General features: G+C 42.3%; 1 protein-coding gene across 10 annotated transcripts in view; it reads left to right on the top strand.

Moving 5' to 3' along the window:
* Positions 1-26,017, top strand: part of LOC306979126 (shisa family member 6) — a 133,706-nt gene that overhangs the window by 26,160 nt on the left and 81,529 nt on the right. For all 10 annotated transcript variants that reach the window (XM_079577964.1, XM_079577969.1, XM_079577971.1 and 7 more), the window contains exon 4: positions 3,074-3,178. In XM_079577964.1, coding sequence (XP_079434090.1) covers positions 3,074-3,178 — 105 coding nt within the window. The remainder of the gene's footprint in view (positions 1-3,073; positions 3,179-26,017) is intronic.

Genomic DNA, 26,017 nt, shown 5'->3' with positions numbered 1-26,017 from the left:
ATTTGTTGAAGAGGTAAATTCAAAAGGTTTTCATTTAAAATCTATAATAACAACCCTGATTAAAACTAAAATCGGTCACATTCACGATTTAGAATGGGATGATGTCATAATGTCAGGTGGAAGGCAGGGTCCAATACAACTCTATGGGAGGAATACAGTTTTTGTGAGAAATCTCCAAAACGAAAATGAACAATTGATTTTCCTCGCTGTCACTATTTGACAGCGATTGGATTCACAAACCCACCATATTATTTTTATGTCTGAGAGTCCTTCCTATTGGCCAGCGTCACACATGTTTTCAAATATTGTCACTTTATGACAAAATAATTGGATATTAAGTTATGTGCTGACAGAGGAGACAATGAACTTTTTAACTAAAAACAAGACACAAAAATCTGCAATTCGCCAGTTACCATAGTTACCGCCATGGGATTTTCAATTGCCCTCCACCTCGATTTTAAATTATAGGCTCTTTAGAATGTTGTGAACCTATTGTGGCCCTCCGAGAAGGTTCTCCGAGCCTTGCTGACTTTGAATGTAGCTCGCAAACTCCATCATTGCCCTGCTTCATACGCTTCTTGTGAGCTCTAACATGAAGTGATCAAAGTAGCCAGTGGCCACTAATCCAATTTTCATCAAATATTGAACATCTCTGGATGTGAGCGGGGCAGAGCTGCCCGGGCATGTCCCAAATCTGAAGGGAGATTCAGACACGTTTTTTTTTCAGATTTTCTCAGCATTTTCTTAAGGACACAGTTGTAATGGTAGAAGAAGAAGAAGAAGATCTTTATTTATATAGCGCCTTTCACAGACATATAGTCACAAAGCGTGTGTCCCATTTGAAAAAACAGTCATTGATACTTGTTTGAGCGGTCTTTGATACTCGCGTCAGCATTTTGCATATGCCAATTGGCGTGGAGGCTACACAACACAAATCCAACGAAAGGTTCTGCAACATTAACACTGAAAATTGCACTATACTGCATTTCTCACAATATCCCTTTGGAATCCTTAACACCAGGTATGACCACGCTGTCTGGTCATGTGTGAGACATGTCCTGGCGTTTCTTGGTCAGCTGTAGTGTGGCATTCTTGACCGACCAGCTCTTTTGAATGTCTCTTTAAGGTGAACAGTTCGCACCAGACCTAAATTGTGAAAGGAGCTGGATGAAAGGAGCTTAATTTTACCCAGACCTCCCCCGAACGAAGACAAGAATCAGCCCAACAATGCGGCAAGCGACACAAGGGAAATCTTTTTTGCCCTGAAGTCAAAGCTAAATGCACTAACAATGATTTGTCAGACAGTTGCAGCCCCTTGTGGCGTTGTTGTGTGTTTTTAAAATGTTATAATAAAAAGAGCCAGTTTATTGAATGGCTCTTTGTAATGAATGGATCCCAAAGGTTCAGCTCCCAGTAAAGAGCCATAAATCCCATCTCTAGTCAGCTGCTCATACAGTGAGCGGTTTGCTAGCTCGTTTCTACTTCTGTAATTGATATTAATCATTGTAACAGAGGTGAAAAAAAATTGATCCGCTTTCTTTGGATTGTATTGTAGAAAGAGAGTGTGAGACAGCTTCACAACTTTGACAAGGGAAAAGTACTGATTATTATCACGGCTTGGAAATCCAGCAAGTGATATTTTATGCTTGGACATTGTTGTTTTGGGATTGCTGTAGTTGCTGTGGCTGAAGTGGAGGTGTTGTTGTGAGTGTGCACTATCACCTCATATCTTCCATTCTATGTATGTATGTACGGGTGTTCCAGCCGTATGCTTGGGAATTTTTAGGGAGCTTTTCAGATTTTTTGGGCGGGTTTGGCTGCCGAGACTTGGCAATCCTGATGTGTCCATCTGTACGGTGGCCTTTGGAGATTCATGACTAAGCCAAACCTTGTCTCTGATCTCTGACAAAACGGCTTGTGGACTACAAACTGACTAAAAACAATTTCTTCACATTTTTTTTTTTTTCTGATTGGTTATCTGCTGTTCAAACTGACTGACTGACGCCTATCTCACCGGCCTGGAGACGAGAGAGATGTCCCCGAGATGTCCCCTGGAGATAGGGCGAGTCTCCATGTAGTCTAGGTGAAAACGAACAGGTTCAATTTCAGCGGACACTACATGGGGACTGTGATCTCTGCATGGTCTCCGACAGGTCTACGTGGTCTCAAGAGAGTCCATACGGCTCTTGGAGATCTCCTTGGTATTCGACAGGTATCGGAGACATTGCAGGGACGTCACAGAAACGTCTCACAGGTTGAGGACAACAAATAGTGTTCGCAACAGTGCCACAGCTGCTTGAAACCGCGCAGATCTCTCGGAGAGCTCTCAGAGAGAATGCAGATACCACATGGAGATTGTCTCCTGCAGCTTTCTGACAGCCTGGTGGATGAAGCTGTCCTTGTCCATCAGTCAGTTGGACCTGTTACTGATAGAGATTTCATTCTTCTAACAATGAAACAACTGAACTTACAATATTGTCATTGACAGTGTTTAACTCATTGGCTGCCAGCCAATTTCAGAACAGCAAACCCCATATTGCTAAGCGTTTGAGATGATTTTCACTGACTTTTCAAGACCCACAGAATATTTTGTACTATGACTATGTAAAATCTAGAACCAGATTCTGAAAAAAATAGACTTTCTACTTTCATCAGTAAAAAAAAGTTTGTTTCTAGTTTGTTCATTCTTCTGTAATCATCAGTTGAATATAGCTTTGTTTTACTGAAAACACACGTTTCTTACCAAAAAGCTGAGAAAACTTCTTTTTTTTAAGCAGAAACACATCTGCTTAATGTGTGACTTTGTGACAGATTAAACAAAGTGGTTTCTATTTCTACTTGTGATTGTTGCCACCTACTGACTCAATCAAATATTGTCCACAAGTAAGACCTTTACATGGAAGTTGCACAAGGCTTTACTGCATCCGTTCCCACCAGAAAACATAATTGACGTCTATAGACGCCAATGGCAGTCAATGAGTTAATAACCTTTCAACTTCATCAGGGCCTGATGAAATGCCTGGGTAAACTGATCCACACATAAATGCAATCTTCTTCCTCTTCTTGTGGCTAGGCCTGCACTACGGGAAGGACAGTGTGCGCAGCAGCGGAGGAGGAGCCGATCTGCACAACTTCATCTCCTCAGGCTTCGTCACTCTGGGCCGAGGGCATCAGAAAGGTAGCTAATTATCTCTCAATCTGCCTGTCTCTCTCTCTGTCTGTCTATCGACCGAACTGTCTCTCTCTCTCTCAGTGCTTTTCAACTGGTACAACTTCATTACACACCTTTAAAGCAAAACTAAGTAACTCAGACCCCTAGAGGCCATAAGCGCCACTGCAGATGTCGTACTTTGTGCCACAACTCAATGACACAATGGAGATCATTTTTTTCACTCAAACTTAACTGTAAACACAGCTAAATTGGCCCTCGCCCCCAGTTAGCTTTGTCCGTTAGCCTGTTAGCTTCTTCTTCGTGATTCTATTAGTGTGTATTGCGCCTCCGGGTCTCCCAGAGGGACTACAAAAATGATTTATTAAGGTTAACGAGTTACTTAGTTCTCCTTTAAGTCACCAGTTAAGAACCGCTGGTCTATTTGTCTGCTCACGTTATTAATCACGGCAAAGCTGATACAGGAGTCTGAGTCCATGATCCTGGACGGTTTTGGGCGTAGACATGCTGCCATCACTATGATTCACACAATATCACACAAGCCTTGGTGTTTTTTCTTAAATCTGTGGATTGCAATAGTCTTGTCTTACTAGCAATAGTTTTTTTTTTACAATCTTTTACCTGTGGAATGGTGGAATGCAGACATTACACATTATTATCATACATTTAGTACAGGTCCTTGACTAGTGATGTTATCATCTACAAAACATGTATATGCCTGGAAGGATTATATGACAATCCCCAAAAAGGTGTGTGGATAGTCTTACCCGAGTACAGAACAGTTGGCGGTGGAGGCATTTGGACTGCTGCATACTTCAATTTCCTGCCTATTTCCACTTGTGTTCACTGGGCAGTGCCGGTTCAGGTGCAGAAGCTGCAGCTCAGTGATTGAAGCGCACACGGACAGATAGAGGTGTCTGAGCTCTGCGGATGCTGCGGCGCTCACACACCGTGCTAGCTCTGCTGAGTCTGTGCCTCTAGGCCAGACTTAACCATGGACAGCACCGGAAAATCAATGCTACACGGATCTGGAGTGAGCTGATTCTGTGGCTGCGAGAGGAAATGTGCGTTTAACCAGAGATGCCCCCCAGTGTGTGCGCTCTTCAAATGAACTAAACATAATCAGTCCGTTGGAGTGCTCCTAATAATGGCATACGCAGTGGAAAGGACTATCTGCTCATGAGGAGGGAGGGAGTGGTTTGTCCAGGGTGCGCCCAAAACAGACCTGTATTTGGGTTCTGTTTCTTTGATGGGTGAGCAATAATTCATAATGATGAATCATGTGACATTTTAGCTTAAAAAAACCTAGGCATGTTTTTTTGGGGTCTTAAAGGTTACTTTAAAAAGACACTAGTGTACCTGGCAGGTATTTGAACACACTTTTTTGTTTTACCTAATGTCTTTCTAAAAACAAGAAGACAAAATGAATGTAATGTTTTTGCAGTGGAACACAATCTGATTTGGTATATTGTAAAGTGAGACCTTTTTTGGAGAAACACTGCATCAATGGGCATCAATGTCATGAACTTTCAGGCTAGTTTTCCAGCATTTCTGTGTGAATGACCCTGAAAAGTGACCCTGCAAGTTGAGAAAAGTGCTTATAAACCCGTCCCTGTGAGGAATTCGGAGGCTACGAATGTGTAAGGAAAGTTAGAAATGAGTTTTGACCACAAATAACATTTTTATTTGTTTGCTTATACTGCATCCTGCAGGCAGCAGTGAGAACAGGTCTGCCATGACCACACTCCCTAAATTGTGCTCACCTTAATCACATCTCTGTCCGTAACCCTAACCATATGTAAAATTAAATAGAGCTTACTGAAAAGCCCCTTGGAGCGTCATCCAATGAGAATTCTTCAAACAGATCTAATGATCCGGAAACCGGACATGGATGGTATGGCCGTGGTTTTAGCCAGTTGCTTTTTTGACCCCCTTTTGTTTTTATTCATGTATATATTTTTTCAGCTTAATTAATATGAGTGGACTTTGACTTACTGCCAAGTGGACGGGTAGGGTCAGGTTAAGGCTAACTTAATTTAGCATTGGCCTCAGTTCCTAAAGCGTTAGTGAGACTCACCAAACAGACAGGAGCAGCTGTTTGCCCTGTTTGTCTGCAGGTCAGAAGGGATGGCATCTGGCTCATTATCGCGGGTTTGGTGGATTCGAGCTGTTGAGGATGGGGGGGGGGGGGGGTCAGATGAGGTGAAGAGGGAAAGAGCCGTGAGAGTCAGGGCGGTAGTTTTAGTTTAGTCCTTGGTTTAGTCCTGGTTTAGTCCTGGTTTAGTCCTGGTTTAGTCCTGGTTTAGACCTGGCTTTGTCTTGATTTAGTCCTTGTTCAGACCTTTTTGACCAGTTTTGGTCAAAGTTTTGGTATAGTCCTGCTTGGTTTAATTCTTGGTTTAGACCTAGATTTAGACCTAGAATTTAGTCCTGGTTTAGTCCTGGTTTAGGCCTGGTTTGGCTGTGCCCTGGTCCTGCCTCATTATCAGTGTAATAGTCATGGGTGATATCACTTTTTTTTCTCAGTTTTAGGGGACTTTAGTTCTTCATTCACTCCATTCTCGATGGTGGTAAGCGACAAATGTAGCCACAGTTTCCCCTGGGGCAGACTGACTGTCATGCACACACATCATTCATCCTGCCCTATTGTTTTGGTATTGATGCAATACCGATATTTTGGGGTCATTTAATCTGGGTGAATACGTTTCAATCATATATATTTCTAAAACTGGTTATTATATATTGTTAATGAGTTCATTCAAATGATGTAAACTTTAGATGGTTTAATTTAACAATGTCACTGTTAGATGTTAAATGAGATGTAAACTTTAATGACAAACAGAACATAAACTTGTCATCTGTGGGGTGTTTTGTCAACAATTGCCGTGCCTTCTAGTTTACATACAGTATATACTATGGTATTGATCTGCCCATTTCAAATTACAAAGTGTATACAGAGAGGGAGGGTGGGGGTAGATGTGGTGAGGGCAAAGCGCCCTAGAGCAGGTGAGGCTCACATCTGTGCACCCGCCTCCAAAAAACAGCCCTGAGAACGAAGACTCTCAAACACAGCTAACACTCACTGAACCAAGCCGGCTCAAAAGACTGGCTTCAAATGCACGGGAACGAGACAAGACGAGATGTTACATCTTTTTTCACCAACCAGAGCCGCCTTGATATGTCCGTCAATAAAAGCTGAATATCAAGCCAAAGAGTCCAAAGTAAAAGCCATGAGTGTGACAGAGCGATGGCATAAAGGCTTTGGAGTCTGAATGTGTCACTGATGTGAATGTGTGGCCGAATGAGTGGGGGGGGGGGGGGGGGGGGGTGACTGGTCCTTTCAGTAGCATGGTAATAGAAACAGCCTTATAACGTGGCAATTATGGTAATTACACAGGAACAGGACCCACTCTTCATATTTTTCATGATTATATGCTTATCGCACCACTTTGAAGATAAGACAGAAAGATTCAACCAACCATTCAATTTTAATGCTGTATTTTTTTACTACTTTACTACAATACTGGGAATGAACTAGCAAACCTGTGTTTTCAAGCCAAATACACCACGTTTATTTATCATTAGCACATCGAGATTTGGCAGAATTTACAAATGGCTGCTTCCAAATATTGGGCAGAAGTGCTGAGAGAAATATCATTAATCATTTGAAAATCAGATTGTGATACTTTTGTTGTAACTCGCCTCAGGAGCAATCCATCTTTAAATGTAGTCCTTGTCACCTCACCGCGCGCACTATAGCAGCGGCACTAATGTCTGTATCTGAGTTAGAGCGAGAATGACTATGAAAGAAATAAACGCTCTAACTTTGTCATTCAGTGATATGAAATGTATTTTTCAGATTACGTTAGGGGACCAGATTTGTTAATAATCTTGTCCTGACATGAAGCACTGAACATCAACCAGTGCCTCTGGGGTTAACGCAGTCAGGATCAGTGGGCTCCTGGAGCACCGCGCCTGGGGGCCCTTCTGCAGATCTGAGCCAGCTCAGTCAGGAGAACCTGGCTGCAGGGTTAGCCCTTCGTGCATATTTAGATCAAAATCAATACCGATGTGGGAAAGCCGCAGAGCAAGGCCCCACTCAGTCAGGAATTTAACCAATATGAGGCGAGTGTGCCAAAACTACCGGCTGGAATGAATCGTGGTTAATTTAAGCCAGTTTTGCATTAATTTGTTTTTTCAATCGATTGCCAGCCTTTATAAAAACAAAAATGTTTACTTTACAGTATACTTTCTTTTGATTTGCTAAAACAGTGGTTATTAATTAGCCGATTATATACAAAGTTATATTTACCTTTTTTTTTATATCCGTAAACAAACTACAAGCTTCCGTATGTCGAATAGTGCATCATCGTCTTGCCGTCCCTCCTCGCTCTGTGATTGGTCCCCAAATCCATGCGAAGATTTCGGCCATGGTCCCCAGGCTGTTGTGAGAAGTGCTTTATTTGTCATTGTACAACCATATGCACCGAAATGTGTACAAAGGTTTTGTTTTGGTGGTCGGGGAAACCGTAAAACCTGGAGGAAACCTGCTGGGCTGCCTTCAGTGCTCCTTTAATCCTCTGAAACGGTGCACCGCCTCTTGGGTTTGACGCTGTTTCAGAGCGTGGTGTCCTGCACTGGTCAGCTCCTCCGTCCTCTTCCTCCTATGCAGCTCCCTCCGCTCCACAACAGTCTTTCACCATCTTCTGGGGAGAGCTTTGCAGTTTTGTCCATATGTCTTGTCATTAGCACAGTATGAATGGTCTGCTTCAACTTTTCAGGTTTTTTTTACCCATCCCGCCAATTGAGTCAGGAATCAGACTCGTGTTTCCAGCGAACATGTGCTGCAGCCTGAACCCATACACTGCGTTCCAAATTATCATGCAAATTGTATTTTTGTGTCTTTTTTTTTTTTTTTACTGAAACTCATGGATGATATTGTGTCTTGGGGTTCTTTGAATCACTGACATTAATCTCGGAGACCTGGGATGATTAGTTTTCAGGTTAAGCCCAGTTAAGGGAAAAACTACTGAAAAAGGATGTTCCACATTATTAAGCAGATCATAATTTTCAAGCAATATGGTAAAGAAAAAGGATCTCTCTGCTGATGAAAAGCGTGAAATAGTTGAATGCCTTGGTCTAGGTATGAAAACCTTCGATATTTCATGAAAGATTAAGCGTAATCATCGTACTGATAAGAGATTTGTGACTCACTCACGGGTTTGTGCAGAAAAAGGCACAATGAGGACGGTTTCTGCCAGACAAACACATCAGATTAAGAGAACAGATGCTACAAAGCAGCATACAGGTATTTGAAGCTGCTGGTGCCTCTGGAGTCTCCCGAACATCAAGGTGTAGGACCCTCCACAGGCTGCAGTTGTGCATAAAGCTTCTATCCGGCCTCCCCTAAACTGTTAATTTAAAAATGTCGTTTGCATAATAATTTGGAACGCAGTGTAGTTGAACAGTCCAAAGTGCGTACAGAGAATAGTTGAACTTGTGTGTTACTATATTACTGAAGTACTGGCTTCTGCCTCCATCTGAACAAGACTTTGTTGTATCGCATTGTCGCATGATCTGAGAAGCTTGTACGGAGCACCAGTGGTTGTTCCCAGAGGCAGGTTGTGGTGATATTGTGGTGTCAGTTGTACCTTCACAGACTGTACAACTCTAATCTCCCAATTAGCTCTTCCTTCGTTACACGGGCGTCTCCAAGTGCGGCATCAGAGAACAAAATGGCGCTGCCTTCTCCCTCCCCCGTCCTCCTCTGTACCTTCGCATACTCCTGCCGCTGTGTTGATTACTCTCTACTGCCTGCGGGCTTGTTGTTCCGTTTGCATTCCAAAAGGGAATAATGTTTTTTTTTTTTTTTTTTTCGAACTCCTGTCATCGTTTCCTCCAAAAGGTAGAGCGATCATAGACGACAGATGTTTGCGACTTGCTGCAACAATCGAGTGATCAGTGCCGACTTTGTTAGCATCTCCAGCACTTCTCTCCGGGTCCGCAATCCTGGAGTCTACCAGGAGCATGCCAATTAGTGCCTCTCCCTGTCATATTATGCTGAAATTGCAGTACGGAAGAAAAAAAAAAAAAAAGAAAAGTTGTGCGATAAGAAGCGGCAGAACTAATTCTCGCCGGCGCATCACTGAACACGGCGTGCATTCATAAAAACAATAATGGGCTCCCATGAAAAGCTATCGGAGCACGTCCGCAGGGCAGAATTAAAAATTAAGCCGAGGAAGGTGATGGAGGAGGAGGAGGGAAGGAGGCATTGTTTGGGATAATCACTTGTGTACGCAGACGGTTAGTGCGTCTAACAATGTCGAATCAAATAATAAGAGCAACTGCCGCATTGTGAAAGACTTTCCCTTTAAAGCCGCTCCTGACGAAGAACTTGGGTGTGTGGTTGGGGCTTACAGATTACTGCCATTGTTTTTAAGCGGTGGGGACATAGTATACATTGTAGTATTGTAGGATTGTAGTATTAGCCGTAAATATATAAGAAATGATAAAAAGTGCATCAGAACAACTCCGTTAGTCCCTCCTCTCTGGGCCACTATGTCAATGCAGCTAACACATTTTAAAATTGTAATTGCTTTGCACCTGTTCCCTTGAATACTTAAGGCGAGACACTGCAGGTGAATAGGGGAAAAAATGTATATTTACAGATATCAATTTGAAACTTTTGCTGTAGATTACTGGCATAAATGTGAGAAAAAAATACATGGTAAGTTTTCTGTCATTTAATCTTTTCATATAAGAACAAGGTGTTTTATGCCTAAAAATGCCCCAAATTTCCCATCTTTTCGGCGACGAGATCTGAATAATGGATAGAGCTACATTCAAATTTATTGTTTCATTTTATTGATGAATGAGTTGCCAAGACTTTTTCAGAAGGGATTTTGGATTTCTTGTTTAGTTTTAAAATAAGTTTCTTAGTGGAAAAAATTGTAAAAAATGTCATTTTCGCCTCATTTTTGACATTCAAAACTCAATAAACGGGGCAAGAGATTAAATAATAAAAAATCCCTCTGAAAAAATCTTCCAAATATCGTTCAGTCCAAGGCTGGAAAATTTGAAGTCTTTAGGTCCGACTGACGTGGACATAGTGTCGCCACAATGACAGAAAAATGTGTTTTGAGAAAAAGGCCCTTGAAATTGCATTCTCCCATATAAGTCTATGGGGGAACATTGAATCAGCACAATATTTAAACATGTTATTATGAAGATTAGGCATATTTTCTGTTTCCGGGTGAAAGCTTGTATGTTCAGAGACCAATTTGGCCCAAAACCTGAAAACTGAAACAATTGAGTTTTGCCTGTAGTGTCTCCCCTTAAAGGGACACTGCGCAACATTTTGGACTATACTGTTGCAATTAGTGCAAAACATGCTCCTATTGACCAGCTTTAGACTGAAAAATACCATTACTGCGGGGAATAGTCAAAGAATGGATTTGGATGAACACCTAACCTATTTCAATCTCAAATTCTACTGACTTTAGTCACATCTCCATGGAGACGAGCTGGAGACGTCCCCACTCCCAGTAAAGATACAGTCATGTCTTAGGAGAGCTGAGCCGCTCACATTTATGAGGTATTCATGATGAAATGATATTTCATAAAATAAATGCTAGTATTTCAGTTTTATTTTTAAGTAAAATTCTACGCAGTGTGCCTTTAAGTAGTGGTTTGACTACACAACTCTGAGCTGTATATGAGGGGTAGGGGCATTTTCACACATGTCGCCTTACGGATTGACCCGAGGCCGCTCTAGTTCAAACTTATTCACATGACAACGGGCCTGAACCTGCACAGTGGTCACTCCTCTCTCTCGTGGTTGAATAAAATGAGGCTGATGCAAAGCGAGGAGAAAAAAGAAAGCTCTACTTCATTTTGCCTCGTCAGAGCAGTAAATCCAAACGTCCAGAACAGCACACATATTCATTCTTTCTTTGCGCAAAAAAGAGTCATGAAAGCGAGACTAGTTCGGCCCGAGGTCGGCCGCCTTCACACCACACCCGCTCCGGCCCAGAGTGTGACACAGGCAGCCACTCTCTATAGCCCTAAGTAGAGCCTGTGTGAAAACGCCCTCGGATTGATGTTGGCTATTGATGGGATCACATTAGCACATTATGGCTGTTGCTATTATACCTGGGGTCCGAATAAAAAGACACATTAAATACAAAAAGAAATAGCAACATACAGTATATATATAATTGGTTTGTTGGTTTATTTGGTAGGGACAGTGCATGTGAATGAACAAGCCACACCGGATCGTAGCCTTCCATCCGTCGTCCCCGTGCACACTCTCCAACACACTCTCATTCATCCTGGCCTAATGTACATGTTTTTAGTGGTAGGGGAAACCGGAGAACCCAGAGGAAACCTGCGCAGACACAGGGAGAACAGGCAAACTCCACAGAAAGGCCCCGTCCAGGTGGGAATTGAATCTGGGACCTTCTAGCTTTGAAGAACAAGCACTAACCGCTGTGCCACCGTGCCGTGTAATCAATACATTCTTAGCATAAAGTCCATTTGTATAAAGCATCCAGCCAGAGTTAATATCCCTTCAGTGTGTTTTATTTATTTATATTTTGATATAATAGAACATATTTTATAGATCCAAATCTTGAAGCATATTGACTGGGGAGATTATGGCCAATATGACACTTTGATACCTCTTTTGAAAGCCAAGATCTTCTAGTTTCTTAAAATATGAATGAGATCTGTGTGAGTGAAACTTACTTTTGGTAAAACAAATGTTCTCGCAGTGGCGTGTCTATGATAATTGTGTTTATCATCGCTAAATGAGAGACTCCGGTGAATATTCTTTGGCTGCTTTGATGCTATCCCAGACCTCAAAATACATTTAGGCCAGATCTGGGCCAGACCTTTGCAGTAGATCCGGCTGAACTCCGTTATTCCAACCTGGGATCGGTACAGTTCCGGTGCAGATGTTCAAAACTGAGGCTATTTTTTGTGGCGATCCAGGACGGGTCTGGCGCAGATTAATTTTAGCCACAAATGTATTCTGAGTAAGTCATTGTTGTGTTCAGGCGCTCACGGAACAGAAGGTATTGGCTGGTTTGCGGGTCCCTGTTTACACTAGCTCGTAGCCCTCTCTCAATGTAGGGGACCAGCAGGTATACTCTAAGCCAGGGGTCGGCAAGTTTGCTTGGTGGAGGGCCGATTATCTTCATTGTAAAAAGACCAAGGGCCAAACCTGACAATTTAAGCCAAAAGTAAAGCACAAAAACAAAAAAACAAAAAATTGTACATCAGTTTTAGGCTGTAAGCTCCAGCCGAGAAGCATTTGTGTAAAGCTGAACTGGAGAAAATGTGCTTGGTAAAGGTTAAACTCCAAAACGATTAAAGTAAAATAATATTTCTCAAAATTATCTTGAGGGCCAAAGATTCTATGCTGGAGGGCCTGACGTTGCCTACCCCTGCTCTAAGCTCTGTCCTCACCCCAAACACACCGAAGCAGCAAACCGCTCCAGTGAAGGTCTCGTGAAGACAAATATCAATACAACGTCAATCTTTCAAATAAAACAGAGATTCTGACAGTCTCTCCAAAACACAGAAAGGAAAATGGGTCAAATTTTATTCACCGTCTTGGTCAAATCATATGGTCAAGTCACATGTATTATCACTTTGTGCACTTGATGGCTGACTTAGGAACTCAAAGTTAGTAAAATATCTTCCAAGAATTTGCAGGTCTCTGTCTTTTTTGTTACTGTAAAAGTAGTTCACGGGGTTGAAAAAAGAAAGGTTTTCGACACTTTACTTTTTCCACACCTGCTTGACTCTTGAGCTCTCCAGTCCGTTCCTGTGCATGTATATTTAAACGCCTGCGCTCACACACTCTCCTCCCCCTCATACTAATGAAAGGGGGTCCACAGTGCGCCGCTGCCTCAGCATGTGTGGAGCATCAGTGGGAGCTCCGGAGAACACGGTCTTTTCATTTGACCTTGTCATTATGAGGGGCTTCTGGCTCCACAGGGGGAACCTGTTGTACATGTTTTAGTGGTAGGGGAAACTGCAGCGGAGGGAGGGTATCTAATTCTCAAGCGCTGGTAAATGAAGATCTGTATGAGGTCCAAGAGCTGACCAGGCACAAGTTTTGGGATCTTGCTCAGGCCGTGGCCAAAACTCTAAACTGATGCTAATGTGACGTGAACTGAAGGGGGGGGAGAGAGGACCGAGATTTAAGATTTCACAGTATGTGTGCCGTTGACAAAGGTGATTTTGCCGATGTGAACATTTCGGTTGTTATCTTTAGCTGGTGTTAGCATAGCATTATCATGTAGCTTACCTTCATAGTTGTCTTTTTTGCCTTGGCACCTCTGAATGATTCCCTAAACCCAACCAAAAGACATTGTTTTCCTATGTTGCTGTCACCGCAGCTTACAAAACTGTTCATCACCGTTCTGTGTTTCCTTCGACCGAGCCGTACTGAATAGAAGCGTGCTATATGGAACCACGGCATTTGACATGCAAATCGGCCCACCTCGAAGCAGATTGACCAATCCCTGTCTTAAAGAGGGGTATTATGCTTTTTTCAATCACATAGCACCAGTCTATATCACACTACAATGATGACGAAACCTTCTGTTGGTCTGTAAATGCAGTAACTTAAAATAACTGCCTTGTATAAAATGTCTCTCTCAAAATGGCTGTAGTGAATGTCTTGAAAAAGGCCTCTGTCTCTTTAAGAACCTCTGAGCCTTTAGACACGCCCCCTCCACACGCTGTCTGTGGCATCAGTGGGGAGGGGGTTCTGCTGAGGAGCAGTGGTTGGTTACTCGGCTGGTGACGAAAGGTCGGAGGCGTCTCCAGGAGGTGGGGGCGTTCCTAGGAGGACTCAGGCAAACCGATCCCTAAAATGGCCGCCATCAGAGTTTTTACAGATTACTGAAAAATACGTGAATGTGCCAAGGCAACACTTCAGGCATGTTTTTAATGAGGGAGTGACAGAATAACATGATGTAAAGCTTGAAAAAGTCAATTTTGCATAATACCCCCCTTTAAGTGTCACCAAAATGCTTTAATATTGTCCAATATCAAATGCCTGGTAAATGTGGCGGTTTTCGAGGCGTGAAATGGTCTCTGATATCAGTATGTTCCTCATGCCTCACCATCAAACGGACACACTCCCAGGTCCGACTCACTCCTGCTTCTTTTAACTCCCCACACACTCCAGGACTCTGCTTGTAATGTGCAAATGTCAGAGATTCAGTACAAGGCCGGTCTGAGCACGGCTAATCCACGGCGTGAAGCAACTAAGCCACGCCATGGCAGGGTTTCTTCAGAATCCCCCCACAGGCGGGTTATGTTTGGTGTTTTGTGTTTGGTGAATGGGTATTACCAGGTAATCGTCTGCGCCCGCTCTGGTCCCGCAGCGCAAAGGGCTAAGAAACAGAAAGTTTGTTAATCCAGCAAGAGAGAAGAGACCAGTGGCGGTGGGTGATGTGAAAACCCAAACAATAAACCTCACACTAGTTCTCATAGCTCTAACCATCGCCAAGAAAACTATATTCATGAACTGGAAAAAACGAAAAATCATCCATATTAATCATTGGAAAAATCAACTAACAGACATACAGTTACTCAGCAGAACCCGAACCCTATAATCCAACCCTTTCTGATTTGGTATTGCTCCATCTCTTACTATTCTGTCCTGAATTTTACTCTCCTGTGTCTAAGAGAATACTTCTGTACTTCTGTCGTCACCGTCCTGAATCTTCTCTTCATTGTCCTGGGACATAACTGTCTGTCCAAGCCAGCGAGGGTTGTCTCGAAGTTTGAAATAAACAAGCAGTGGCTAAAGCAGACGAGCTAGTTAGCGTCATAATGAAACCTCCTGCATTTTAAAATAAATCTCTGAAAGGCTTTTCCGCAAAATATAAGACACTAAGAAGTGAACAGTAAAAACAATGGGAAGGCACAGGGGGATTGTGAGGCGATATAATGCTGAAGAAAGTGTTGATTTGGCACAATGGTGCATTTTTCAACAAAAACCCAACCCTTTTCTCCTCTTTCTTTAGTAATTGTTAATACATCATCACTTCTGCTTGAGTAAAATCGTTTGAAAGTGACTCCATTCCTACTTAAACATTTAACACTTTGTTGGTTATGTTTCCATACTTATACTTATGCTTCATACTATCATCATCCATTTTTAGGTCAAACATACTCTTTAACCCCATTCCCAATATCGACATCATGGCACCCACTTGCCCTTGCGCCAACACCCTGATACAACAAAGTTTCTGTTATAAATATCCCGCCTGCTGTATTTTGAGTAGTTTCCGATGGCTTTCTAAAATACTGCCATGGCTTCTTCACTATGACCTCCAGCACTTTTAAACCCAGGAAGACTCATCTCTAATCTATTATTCATTGGGACACAGCAGACTGGCCCAGGCAGATAAGTTCCCTCTCCGCCATTTTCCATGGGGCATTGTGTGGGAAAACAAATGGAATGATTGGCTTTTTCTACATAAGGAGATGGAGGAGACTTCAGAATTTGAACTTACCCATTCCAGGCACAGCACTGCAGGCATGGGCATTGTGCAAATAATGATGCATGGGAGGAATTAACATTCATCAGCTCAGCGTTGGAATCTCCACAGCAGTTTCCAGCGCATGAAAAATGAAAGGCACAAGCGGGAGAGTGTGTTTGACTTTGTGCTAATTTGCCCAGTCACTGGTGTGTGTTTTGATGGATTCTGGAGAAACACGGGGAGGGCTGCGAGGGCACAGGATGTTATGTACATGCCAGCACACTTGCACAAGCACGCCTGGGCTTTAATGGCCCTCTGTGGGCAGGCACGCTGGCCCTGCCTCAGACAAACCAGAAGCATGGAAGATGACATTATAGGAACAGTTCCCCGTCAGTGTGGAAGTCTCAGAGTAAGACTCGGGGCAAGTATCTTCGATGGATATAAGAAACCATATGAGGTGGCATGGTGGCTGAGTGGTTAGTGGCCTTGGCTCACAGCAGCAAGACACTGATCTGTGTGGGCTATTCTGACCATAATCCTATCTGAACATGATTCCCCAGGCACTACAAAGTGGCCCCCACCGACCGGATACCAGAGTTCAAATGGAGAAAACATACAAACATATTCTAGAAATACGTACAACTTTCTTGAAAATAAGTCATTTTGCCCCTAGTTTATTCACTCGAGATAATATCTTTTAATCTCTACAAATCACCTGGCTGGAGGATTAGCCCGGATTAAACCAAAGCACCTGGAGGAGACCCATCCAGACACGAGAGGAGAAACATGCAAATCCACACAGAAAGGCCCGCACGGTTCAGGAAACAAACCTGGGACTTTCTTGAGGCGAGAGCACTGGCCGCTCAGCCGCCATGTAAATAAGAAAATGCTGCTGCAGGTGAGCCAGCGCTTTGCAAATGACTCCCTAAATGAATGAACTGGGAGAAAACCGAAAACTGCACCGGTGGTTTTACCAATGATCATTTCTCTCCGTCATTTTGACAGACAGGGTCGTAAAAATTTCCGTTCATTAATTAATCTCTCATTATAAATGCATAATGTAAATGTGTTTATACCTATTATTTATGTTAGCTTTATGTAAAAGTCTGAGATTCCAGGATAATGGAGTTAAACGCACGTAAAAGTTTCAAAGGAAGACGGTTTGCAGAGCATCATCTGCTTGTCAATATAAAGGCTCATGTTTCACTAATGAAAATGTGAAACACAGTGGGCAAACCATTCACCACAAACGGGCTGATATTCAACAGTTCACATGGAGCTCTTTGATGCTCCACTCTCTGTCCTTAGCGTATTTATAATTATATATATCTTATATATCTTATCCTATATATAGACATCGACTCAATTCTCATATTTTTGGCTCTATAAACCACCACAAAACCACCATGTTTCACTGATGAGGTGGATGTTTCCTTTTTTTCTCCATATTTTTCTCTTCCCATCACTCTGGTACAAGTTGATCTTCGTCTCATCTGTCCTAGGATGTTGTTTCAGAACTGTAAAGGCTTTTTGGTTAAAGGTTGATGGTCTGTATTCTCTCTGGTGAAGTCTTCTCTTGATCGTTGACTTTGACTCACACACACCACCTCCTGGACAGCGCTTTTGATCTGACCTATTGTGGTGAAGGGCCACGCCAAATATTTTTTGCTGTTTCTTGGTTGTTTAATTTGAAATCTATTGTGGTGGTTTATAGAACCAACAAGATAAGAATTGAGTCGACGTCCCAATATTGATGGACCTCACATATGAAAAGCATACATGAATGTATGAAAAAGATAATTTGATTGTCCTCAAATGTAGAGTTTGTTTCTGTGTTTCTGTGTATACTCATGCTGTCATAGGTGCCGAAAATGATATAAGAATGCATTTATCATTCAAATGTCAGTAGGTTTGTGTAAATGCCAAGCCCTGAAACCACTGCTTTTCTTCCAGTAAATGTGGCAGCTGTACTGTCGCTCTGATGAGGGAGAATCATTCGCCAGTTCAACGGGTCAGTGTTGGGCCAGATCTCCTTATTGATCAAAGACTCAGATTAAATGTATGACAGTCCAATTCAAACATGTCTGCGGGACACCAGGAGAACGTCTAATGGTGGGTGAGAAATCTTTCCCCTTTTGATAAAAGCACCAAAATCTGTTGGAACTCTCTGTAGGTTTTGCTCTTTCAGAAAAGCTGGTGAGTCGGCGAAAAATCCAAAAGGCAGAACATTTCAATGGGATTTTTATTTTGAAAAAGTACAAACAGCAAGCCCAGTATTGATTTTTGTTGTTTTGCCTAATCATCTCTGGATACAAATTTGACAATCCTGATCAATTATGTACAAAATATTCACAGCACTGGCAGCGCTTCATTTCAAACCCTCGATCACAGTCACAATTATAATAGCTTTTTTTTTTATTTCACCATTATAAGAAAATCTCAGAGGGGAACCTATTGTCCATACCTATGCAGACACACTGTAACGCTCTATCTAGGTGGGAATCAAACCCGGGATTCTCTTGTTGAGGGACAAGAGTGCTTTGTCCATTGTCATTCTCAAACAAGGAATTTGCTTTGGTGCAATTGGATTTTCAAACGATACCTCATCTGGTGTTTCAGGTACCTGGACGACTGAGAACTGACATAGTTTTAAACCTTCTTGGTAGGGTCTTTTTTTAGACAGCTCATACATGCGTTTCCAATGACATCACACTTAGTCCCGGCGGCCATTTTGAATACCGAAATAGAATTGTGCAGTACTACAACATGTAACAATATCTCTACTCAGGATGAAAATGAAAAACAACTGACTGACACAGTGGCATTTCTATGTACTCGTAATCATTGCTCAAGAAGAAAACAGTAAAAACACACGTTTATGTGAAATCAGCAGCAAATGTGGCTCAGATGTAGCAGCTCTGTCTGTCGAGCTACAGCAGGATTTACTAAAGATCTGCTTCACTCTGAAGACTAAATGAACACATCAAAGAGAAACAGAATCTTTCTCTGGGATTTTTGCTGTTTGTCATGTCGACAGAGTCTCAGTCTGAGTCACTGTTTAAGCTGCTCAAGACAATAGCATGCTGCCGGTTAGCAACTGTCAATCCACTGTCAATGGCTTCAACACGATAAACACATGTGTGGCTCACATTTATGACACTGAGGAAATACTTACGGTAACAGCTCAGCTCTGACCTCTGTCACATGTTGTATCCAAGGCCAAATGCTTGTGGTTCAGGGCTTTCTCTTGGAGAGGTCAGAGCTGAGCTAACCAGTAGCATGCTAACGTCTTGAGCATCTTAAATACTGACTCACTGGTTCCTTCACATAAACGTGGTTCTCTCTTCTTGAGTAATGATCATGAGTGCATAAAAATGCCACTGTCAATCAGTTCAATCAGAGTGGAGATACTGTTACATTTGAGAACTACACAGTTCTACTTTGGTATTCAAAATGGCTGCCAGAACAACAAAGGTCACATGACTGAAAAGCATGTATTGGCTTTTCTGTTAAACCAGTCCAACAAAACATTTCTGCCAAGTGTTGGTCTTGCATGAGAAGGCTCATTCACTGTGTTCTTACACCGAGAGCTGAAGTAATGTTTGCCTTCTAACCATGGAAATGTTATCAGTTAGAAGACAAAGTTCTTGCATCCTATGACTTCTCATGCAGTGAGAAGCGCTCCTCGCTCCTCCACAGATGTCCCGCCCCTGTGATGAAGTCATCTGTAATCATTATCTATGGACCGATTGTTTACGCGATGGCTCGCTCACAGATGGCACAACAGTATGGCCTCCTGGTGAATTAGTCACAGATGATGTTACCCGCTGAACTGGGGAGACCTCACCTGTACCGTACGCTCTTTGTTTGTGTACTACATTTCCCAGCATTCCCGGTGGTCTCAGATGGACAGAGACTGTTAATTGCTATAGTCATTTGGGAGAACAGGTGTAGCCGGTGTTAGGGTTTACACTCGCACATTAGCTCACCACTGAAAGGAAATATCTTAAAGCTAGATAATATGTATTAAATGATACAGTGCTCTCACTTTAAGCATACATTTTAAAACTTTTCTCAAGACACAATCTTTGTATGCCCTTTACATTGTATACATTCTGATAAGATCAGGTGAAAAACAGCCTGCCACATATTTCACTTTGGACACTGTCCAATCTGACGGTTCTAACCTCAGTGCAAATGGGTGACACTTCAACTGTGCTTGGGTGAGAACAGGAGCGTTGGCAACTTGTTCAAATAAATGGTTCAAATAGACAGTGTCTGATTGTATTTATGGAGACATTCTGAATGAATGAAAGTGAATCTTGAACCATGCTCTTAGCTTTGCTGATAAAAGTATGACTATGAAGAATATGTCCTGGGTTTGATCTGGAGCCAAGACTGGTGATCAATTCATTACAGACCTGTAATTAACTCGATAAAAATCATTTAATTGAGTCCCACCACTAGTACAAATATATATATGTGACTCATAATTTTGGGTTCCATCAGGAGCAGGATTGTGAACAGAACTGGAAATTTACGTAAGAGTCCTTCTGAGCATCGTAGGATTTGTCCTTACAGAGGAACGTTTTCAGCTAAGAACAAGTTTTGTGAATGCCAAAAATCTTCCTAAGAAAGCCTTAAGAACACATTTGTGCATAAGAACGTGCGGGGAATGAGGCCCATTGTCTTTCTAACACCTCTGCTCCCTCTGCGACCAGCTGAACATTATTCTCCTTAGACGAGTTTGTGCCCCTCGCCTGCCCCTCACCCATGGGTGAGCCTGGCCTGGTTGCAGCACATCAGCAGATTGACTGTGTTCCGCTGAACAGGTCCACTGAACTGTTCACAGCTGCAGCCAGTGCCTGTTTGAGTTATCACTGTGAGGGCTACAGGTATTCAATCTACACCCACCGGCCTGGGGGTAATGGACAGGGGCCACGCCATCGGAATGAAAGGGCCCCTCCATAGATATAAATAATGGATTCTCCCCATGGGGGACATTAGGGCTTGTGAAGGAGGGATGAGAGGTGGACGAGGGAGAAAGAGAATGAGGGAAAGAGAAAGTGATGGGGAAGATAGAAAACACAGTCTGACTGGATAACATGCTTTAAACCTGGAGAGACGCTAACATGTGGCTTTTGAGCTTTCACCATGTTTTAGTTTACTACAGTATTTTGCTTCATTCATGCAGTTTTTTGTCCTGTCCCATTTGAATGTTTCTTCTTCAGCTGGTGAAGCACAGTGATATGTATTATTTTTTTTATTTTTTTTATTATGTATTTATATTTTATGACTGACATTTCCATAGTAAGAAGAGAAGCAGACAGGGGGTACTCAAGTCCAGGTCAGCAGAAGAAAAGGAAAAGATTTCCTGCATTCAGTTGCATCAGAGATGAATCACAAAACTCTCACTGCACATTTGGCACCATGGCACTAAAGTGTTCTTAGTCCGCCTGAAAGTACTAGTATTTAGAGCATTAACCACTACAGATATTTAAAGGTCGTCTAATTTGTCAAAATAGTGAAAGTTGAGTCGTCGTGTGACGACGTCATCATATTAACCGCGGCGAGACAACGCGTCATATATATAGTGGCTTATTTACATTTGCGAGGTTTTAACTTCATTTCTTCAGCAATGCTCATTGTTATGTGTTTACCTGTGCCACCAGAAACGCTGCAGATCTGCCTCCTCTCTCCTCCTGTGGCCTCATGTTCTCATCTCTACTGTTCGGATCATCCTCGTTCTATATCTAATGTCTGAAGTAAACAAGCTTGTGTTAGATCATAGTTGATTCCATCTGAACGAGTGTGTGTGGGGAAAGTTAAAAGCTGTGGTGACGGTGGAGAAATAGTCTCGGCTTTAGCTCACTCATGTCGGTTGAATATGACGCGGGCAAAACTATATTTGTATCTTATTATCAGCCTGATTTATTCAGCTTTGAATCCTCAAAAAACAAGGCAAAATTTGAGTTTTTTGATCAGCTTATTCAAAAACTAAACAAGATCGAAAATTAGCTACAAATATGTCAACAAAACAAAAAATATTTTGGCAATTTTTGTGCACTCAATGCCTTATTCTTATATCAAAACATAAAATTACAGAGAACTTGCAATACATTTTTTTTCTCATATTTCTATCAATAATGTTCAACAAAAGCTTAAAATTGATATCTCCTGTGACCCACGTAATACTCTCATTGACACCTACACTGTGTTCCAAATTATTATGCAAATTCTATTTTTGTATCAAAAAGGTAAAAAAAAAAAATATGTAGCTCATGGATGGTATTCCAAAAAAAAGGGTGTTCCACTTTGTTAAGCAGATCATCATTTTCAAGCAATATGGGAAAGAAAAAGGGTCTCTCTGCTGATGAAAAGCGTGAAATAGTTGAATGCCTTGGTCTAGGTATGAAAACCTTCGATATTTCATGAAAGATTAAGCGTAATCATCGAACTGATAAGAGATTTGTGGCTGATTTAGACACACTCAGGTTTTTGTCTGCCAGACAAACACATCAGATTAAGAGAACAGATGCTACAAAGCAGCATACAGGTATTTGAAGCTGCTGGTGACTCTGGAGTCTCCCAAACATCAAGGTGTAGGACCCTCCAGAGGCTGCAGTTGTGCATAAACCTTCTATCCGGCCTCCCCTAAACTGTTCATTGAAGCTCATGAACAGAAACGGCTGCAGTGGCTCAGAAATACATGAGGACTCATTTTCAAACAGTCTTGTTCACTGATGAGCGCTGTGTAGCCCTGGATGGTCAGATGGATGGAGTAGTGGATAGTGGTCACCATGTCCCAACAAGGCTGTGACGTTAGTAAGGAGGGGGCGGAGTCCTGTTTTGGGCCAGAATCATGGTGAGAGAGCTGGTCGGCCCCTTTAGGATCCCTGAAGGTGTGAAAATGACCTTTGAAAAATATGTGGAGATTCTGACTGACCACTTTCTTCTATGGTACAAAAAGAAGAGCCGTGCTTTCCCGAACAAAATCATTTTCACCATGACAGCGCACCATGTCCTCCATAAAGAATACCTCTGCATCACTGTGTGGACCCCCTCCTCCCCTGACCTCAACCCTATTGAGAACCTCAACAAAAAAAAACAACTATGCGGGTGGGAGGCAGTTTTCATCCAAACAGCAGCTCTGGGAGGCTATTCTGACATCCTGCAAAGAAATCCAAGCAGAAACTCACAAGTTTATTGGATTTAAGAATTTTGAAGCTGCTCAAAGAAGGGCTCCTATGATAAAATATAACTTGACCTGTTAATATGTTTTTGATTGTACCATGTACCATGTTGTACCATGTTCAGTTAATTACAAGCTTTAAAATGTATTCAAACGATGAGCTGCATAATAATTTGGAACAGTAGATTTTGAGTTTTTTACTATATATATATATATATATTTTTAAATACTGTTATCACTGGGAGATTTTTTCAACCACATTTAAATGATCCTCTACCAGTTAAAGACTTGAAAATTATGCTGACTCTCATTTGAGTTGACAATTTAGAAAATCTTAGAAAAATGTCATTTGCATAATCATTTGGAACGCAGTGTAAATCCTATACTCTTCATTTAGTACTACTGCCCAGTACTGCATCTTCTCGGTTGGCTCATTACTGTCTTCTGTGGTATCTGCTGACAGCTCCCTCTCTGGGAAACTGTTTGTGTCTTAATTACGGCACATTTGGCTCTGCGTTGGGAGCCCGGGGCCGTGCAGACAAAGGCCCCCTCACACACTCATGCAGCAAAGACGAGGAGCGAGGCTGGAGACACAAACAGGAGCCCAGCATTGTCCCACGGGGGAGAGAGACCCCTCCAGGCAGAGCAGAGACATCCATATGCCCAACACAGTGTCTCTAGGGGGCGCTACACGCAGTCTGTGAAGTCAGAGCAGTTTGAAAGTTACACAGAAAAATGTTGCTCAGAAAGTAGTCTGCTCCTAATGAGGGTTTACGTCAGGTTTCTTCAACTCAATGTTTATGCATGCTTTATGGAAGTTACCTTTCCATCCAGAGTATGAGATTTCAGATCTGGGGATCAGACTTTTCCTCTTTCTTTTCAAACTGCTAAAGGACATTGGGCCTCATTCATGAACATCTTCTTAAGAAACTTCTCAAAATCCGAACTTACAAGGGCAGTGTCAGGAAACTGTGCCAGATTCACGACGTTCTTAAGTAAGGAAAATCCTTCACACTTGTGTTCTGAGTTTTGTGAATCCCAACTTGAAAGCGTGTGCGTGTGAGGACTAATTAGCATATGTCGCCGTCTATGATTCACGAGCCTGGCCGTTTGTAAACTCCGATCAAGTATCATTTCCCTACATGTACGTCTGGGTCTGATCTCAGTGGCCACGTTACATCGGTTGAGTTTCAACCTACCATTGAGCGAGCGGGGGCCTGCTGGTTGTAGCTTGGAAAGTCATGGAAGCTCTTCAATCCGTTCAGACTCGGCTCCCAAATATCCAGAATTTGAAGGCCGCTGTCCCCAAGAGTTATGAAAGCTTGCTTCATTCACTCGGGCGCATTTCATACATCTTTTCAAACTTTTAAAGGAGGTCACCCCTCCCACCTGAAAACGGAGCTCATTTGTGAAGATCCAGACCCTCTGTACGAAGTGAGTACGAGGGTCTGGTAAGACCAGGCTAATCAAAAGGTTAAAAAGGGTGCCATGTGCAAAAGGTGTGGATATGAACGGCAAAAGTGCTTTCTCAAAAGTGCTTTTGTCTATAGAGCTATGAAGGGATGGAATGTCTTGCCACTAAACCTGGTTCAAATAGACCACAAATCTGTTTTTAAAGAACAATTGAAGAACTATATTGGTGTTGAATATCTTTGAGGATGCAGAATGATGTCAAGTTCACATTGTACTTGTTGTATCTTCTTATATAATGTATTTTTTGTCTGTTGTCTGTCATATTGACAATATTTTTTGTATATGGATGTTTTTAACAAGGACCCCAGGAAGACTGGCTGTAAAGCACAGCTAATGGGGATCCTAATAATAAACTAAACTAAATCCAAAACAAAACCCCAAAATAAAAAAAATCACAACCAACAGCGTGTGCTCAGGGAGCCACCTAAACCTTTGGGCACCAGGGGAATTTGCTCCCATTACGGCACTGCATAGTTCAATGAGCAAAGCGCACACCTTCATAATCCTACGGACTAATCTTTATCAAGTACTCTTAACGTTAATGCAGCACATTTAATGCTACTTTGCTACTTTACTGCCATTATTAAAAGTACAAGTGATATTACCAACTTATTTCAGAATAAAGGCATCTGTAATTTATTATCATTATATTTACATTCTGGGATGAATTAATACATGATTTAATATGTACATATATATGACTCAGGAGCAGATCGTGAACAGAACTGGAGATTGTTTTATTCGTAAGAGTCCTCTTCCTCTTACAGGAGCCGGGCCATGCTCGACTTCTCTCTTCCCCTTAGTTCACTGATGAAGCCTTTTGGATGAGAGGCGAAACATTCGAGACTGCAACTACAGAGTACAGAAGATGACTCAAGAACCATCACTGAAGATGGACAACTCCTGTCCGACTGAGAGCTTACGCAGACATCTTACAGTTCTTACGTTTTCAGCTAAGAACACATTTTGTGAATGCCAAAAACCTTCCTAAGAAGGTCTTAAGAACAAACGTGTGCACAAGAACGTGTGGTGAATGAGGCCCAGTGTCCACACACCAACATGGAGTATGTGGGTCGTTCTTCTACTGTTCCATCAGAGCAGCTGAGCTCTTACCAGTGTGTTTTCCTTTAATATCGGCACATGTTGAAACCTCTGCTGTGCAGCATCCGTAACCCCTCCAAAGCACCTCCTGCTGTCCCCCGGCCGTCCCATCATCCCTCTCTGCTACATTAACAATAGAGTCTTAACAGCAGTGCGCACATGCGAGAGTGGGCGCCTGTCTTCACACCGCTGTCACTCAGGCCGATAACGCAGAGCCCACTGCCACTGCAATTTAATTATCATTCCCCGGCTGGTACAATGGAGCAGTGCGCGTGCCGGGAGTGTGTGGTAACAGGGCCGTGTGCGGCAATCTCCTGAGGACCCGACATACAATTAACAACTGAAATCACTATAGGAAGCAGAGGTCTGAGCTGACAAATAAGAATGTGTCTTAACATGATTATTGCAAAGTTTTCAAATCATTCTCAGGAGACAAGTTTAGTTCAGACTTGTACAAATATGCACTGAAAAATATGCTCTGCTTGTATTCAGTGGACCAGTTCATATTTCAGACTTTTCTCAAATATTGCGCTCATGGATATGTTTTTACAGTGCACTTTGAATCTATGTCTTGAT

This window comes from Gobius niger (assembly GCF_951799975.1).
Source record: "Gobius niger genome assembly, chromosome: 19".
Classification (NCBI taxonomy): Eukaryota; Metazoa; Chordata; class Actinopteri; order Gobiiformes; family Gobiidae; genus Gobius; species Gobius niger.
This window is presented reverse-complemented; position numbering and strand designations above follow the sequence as displayed.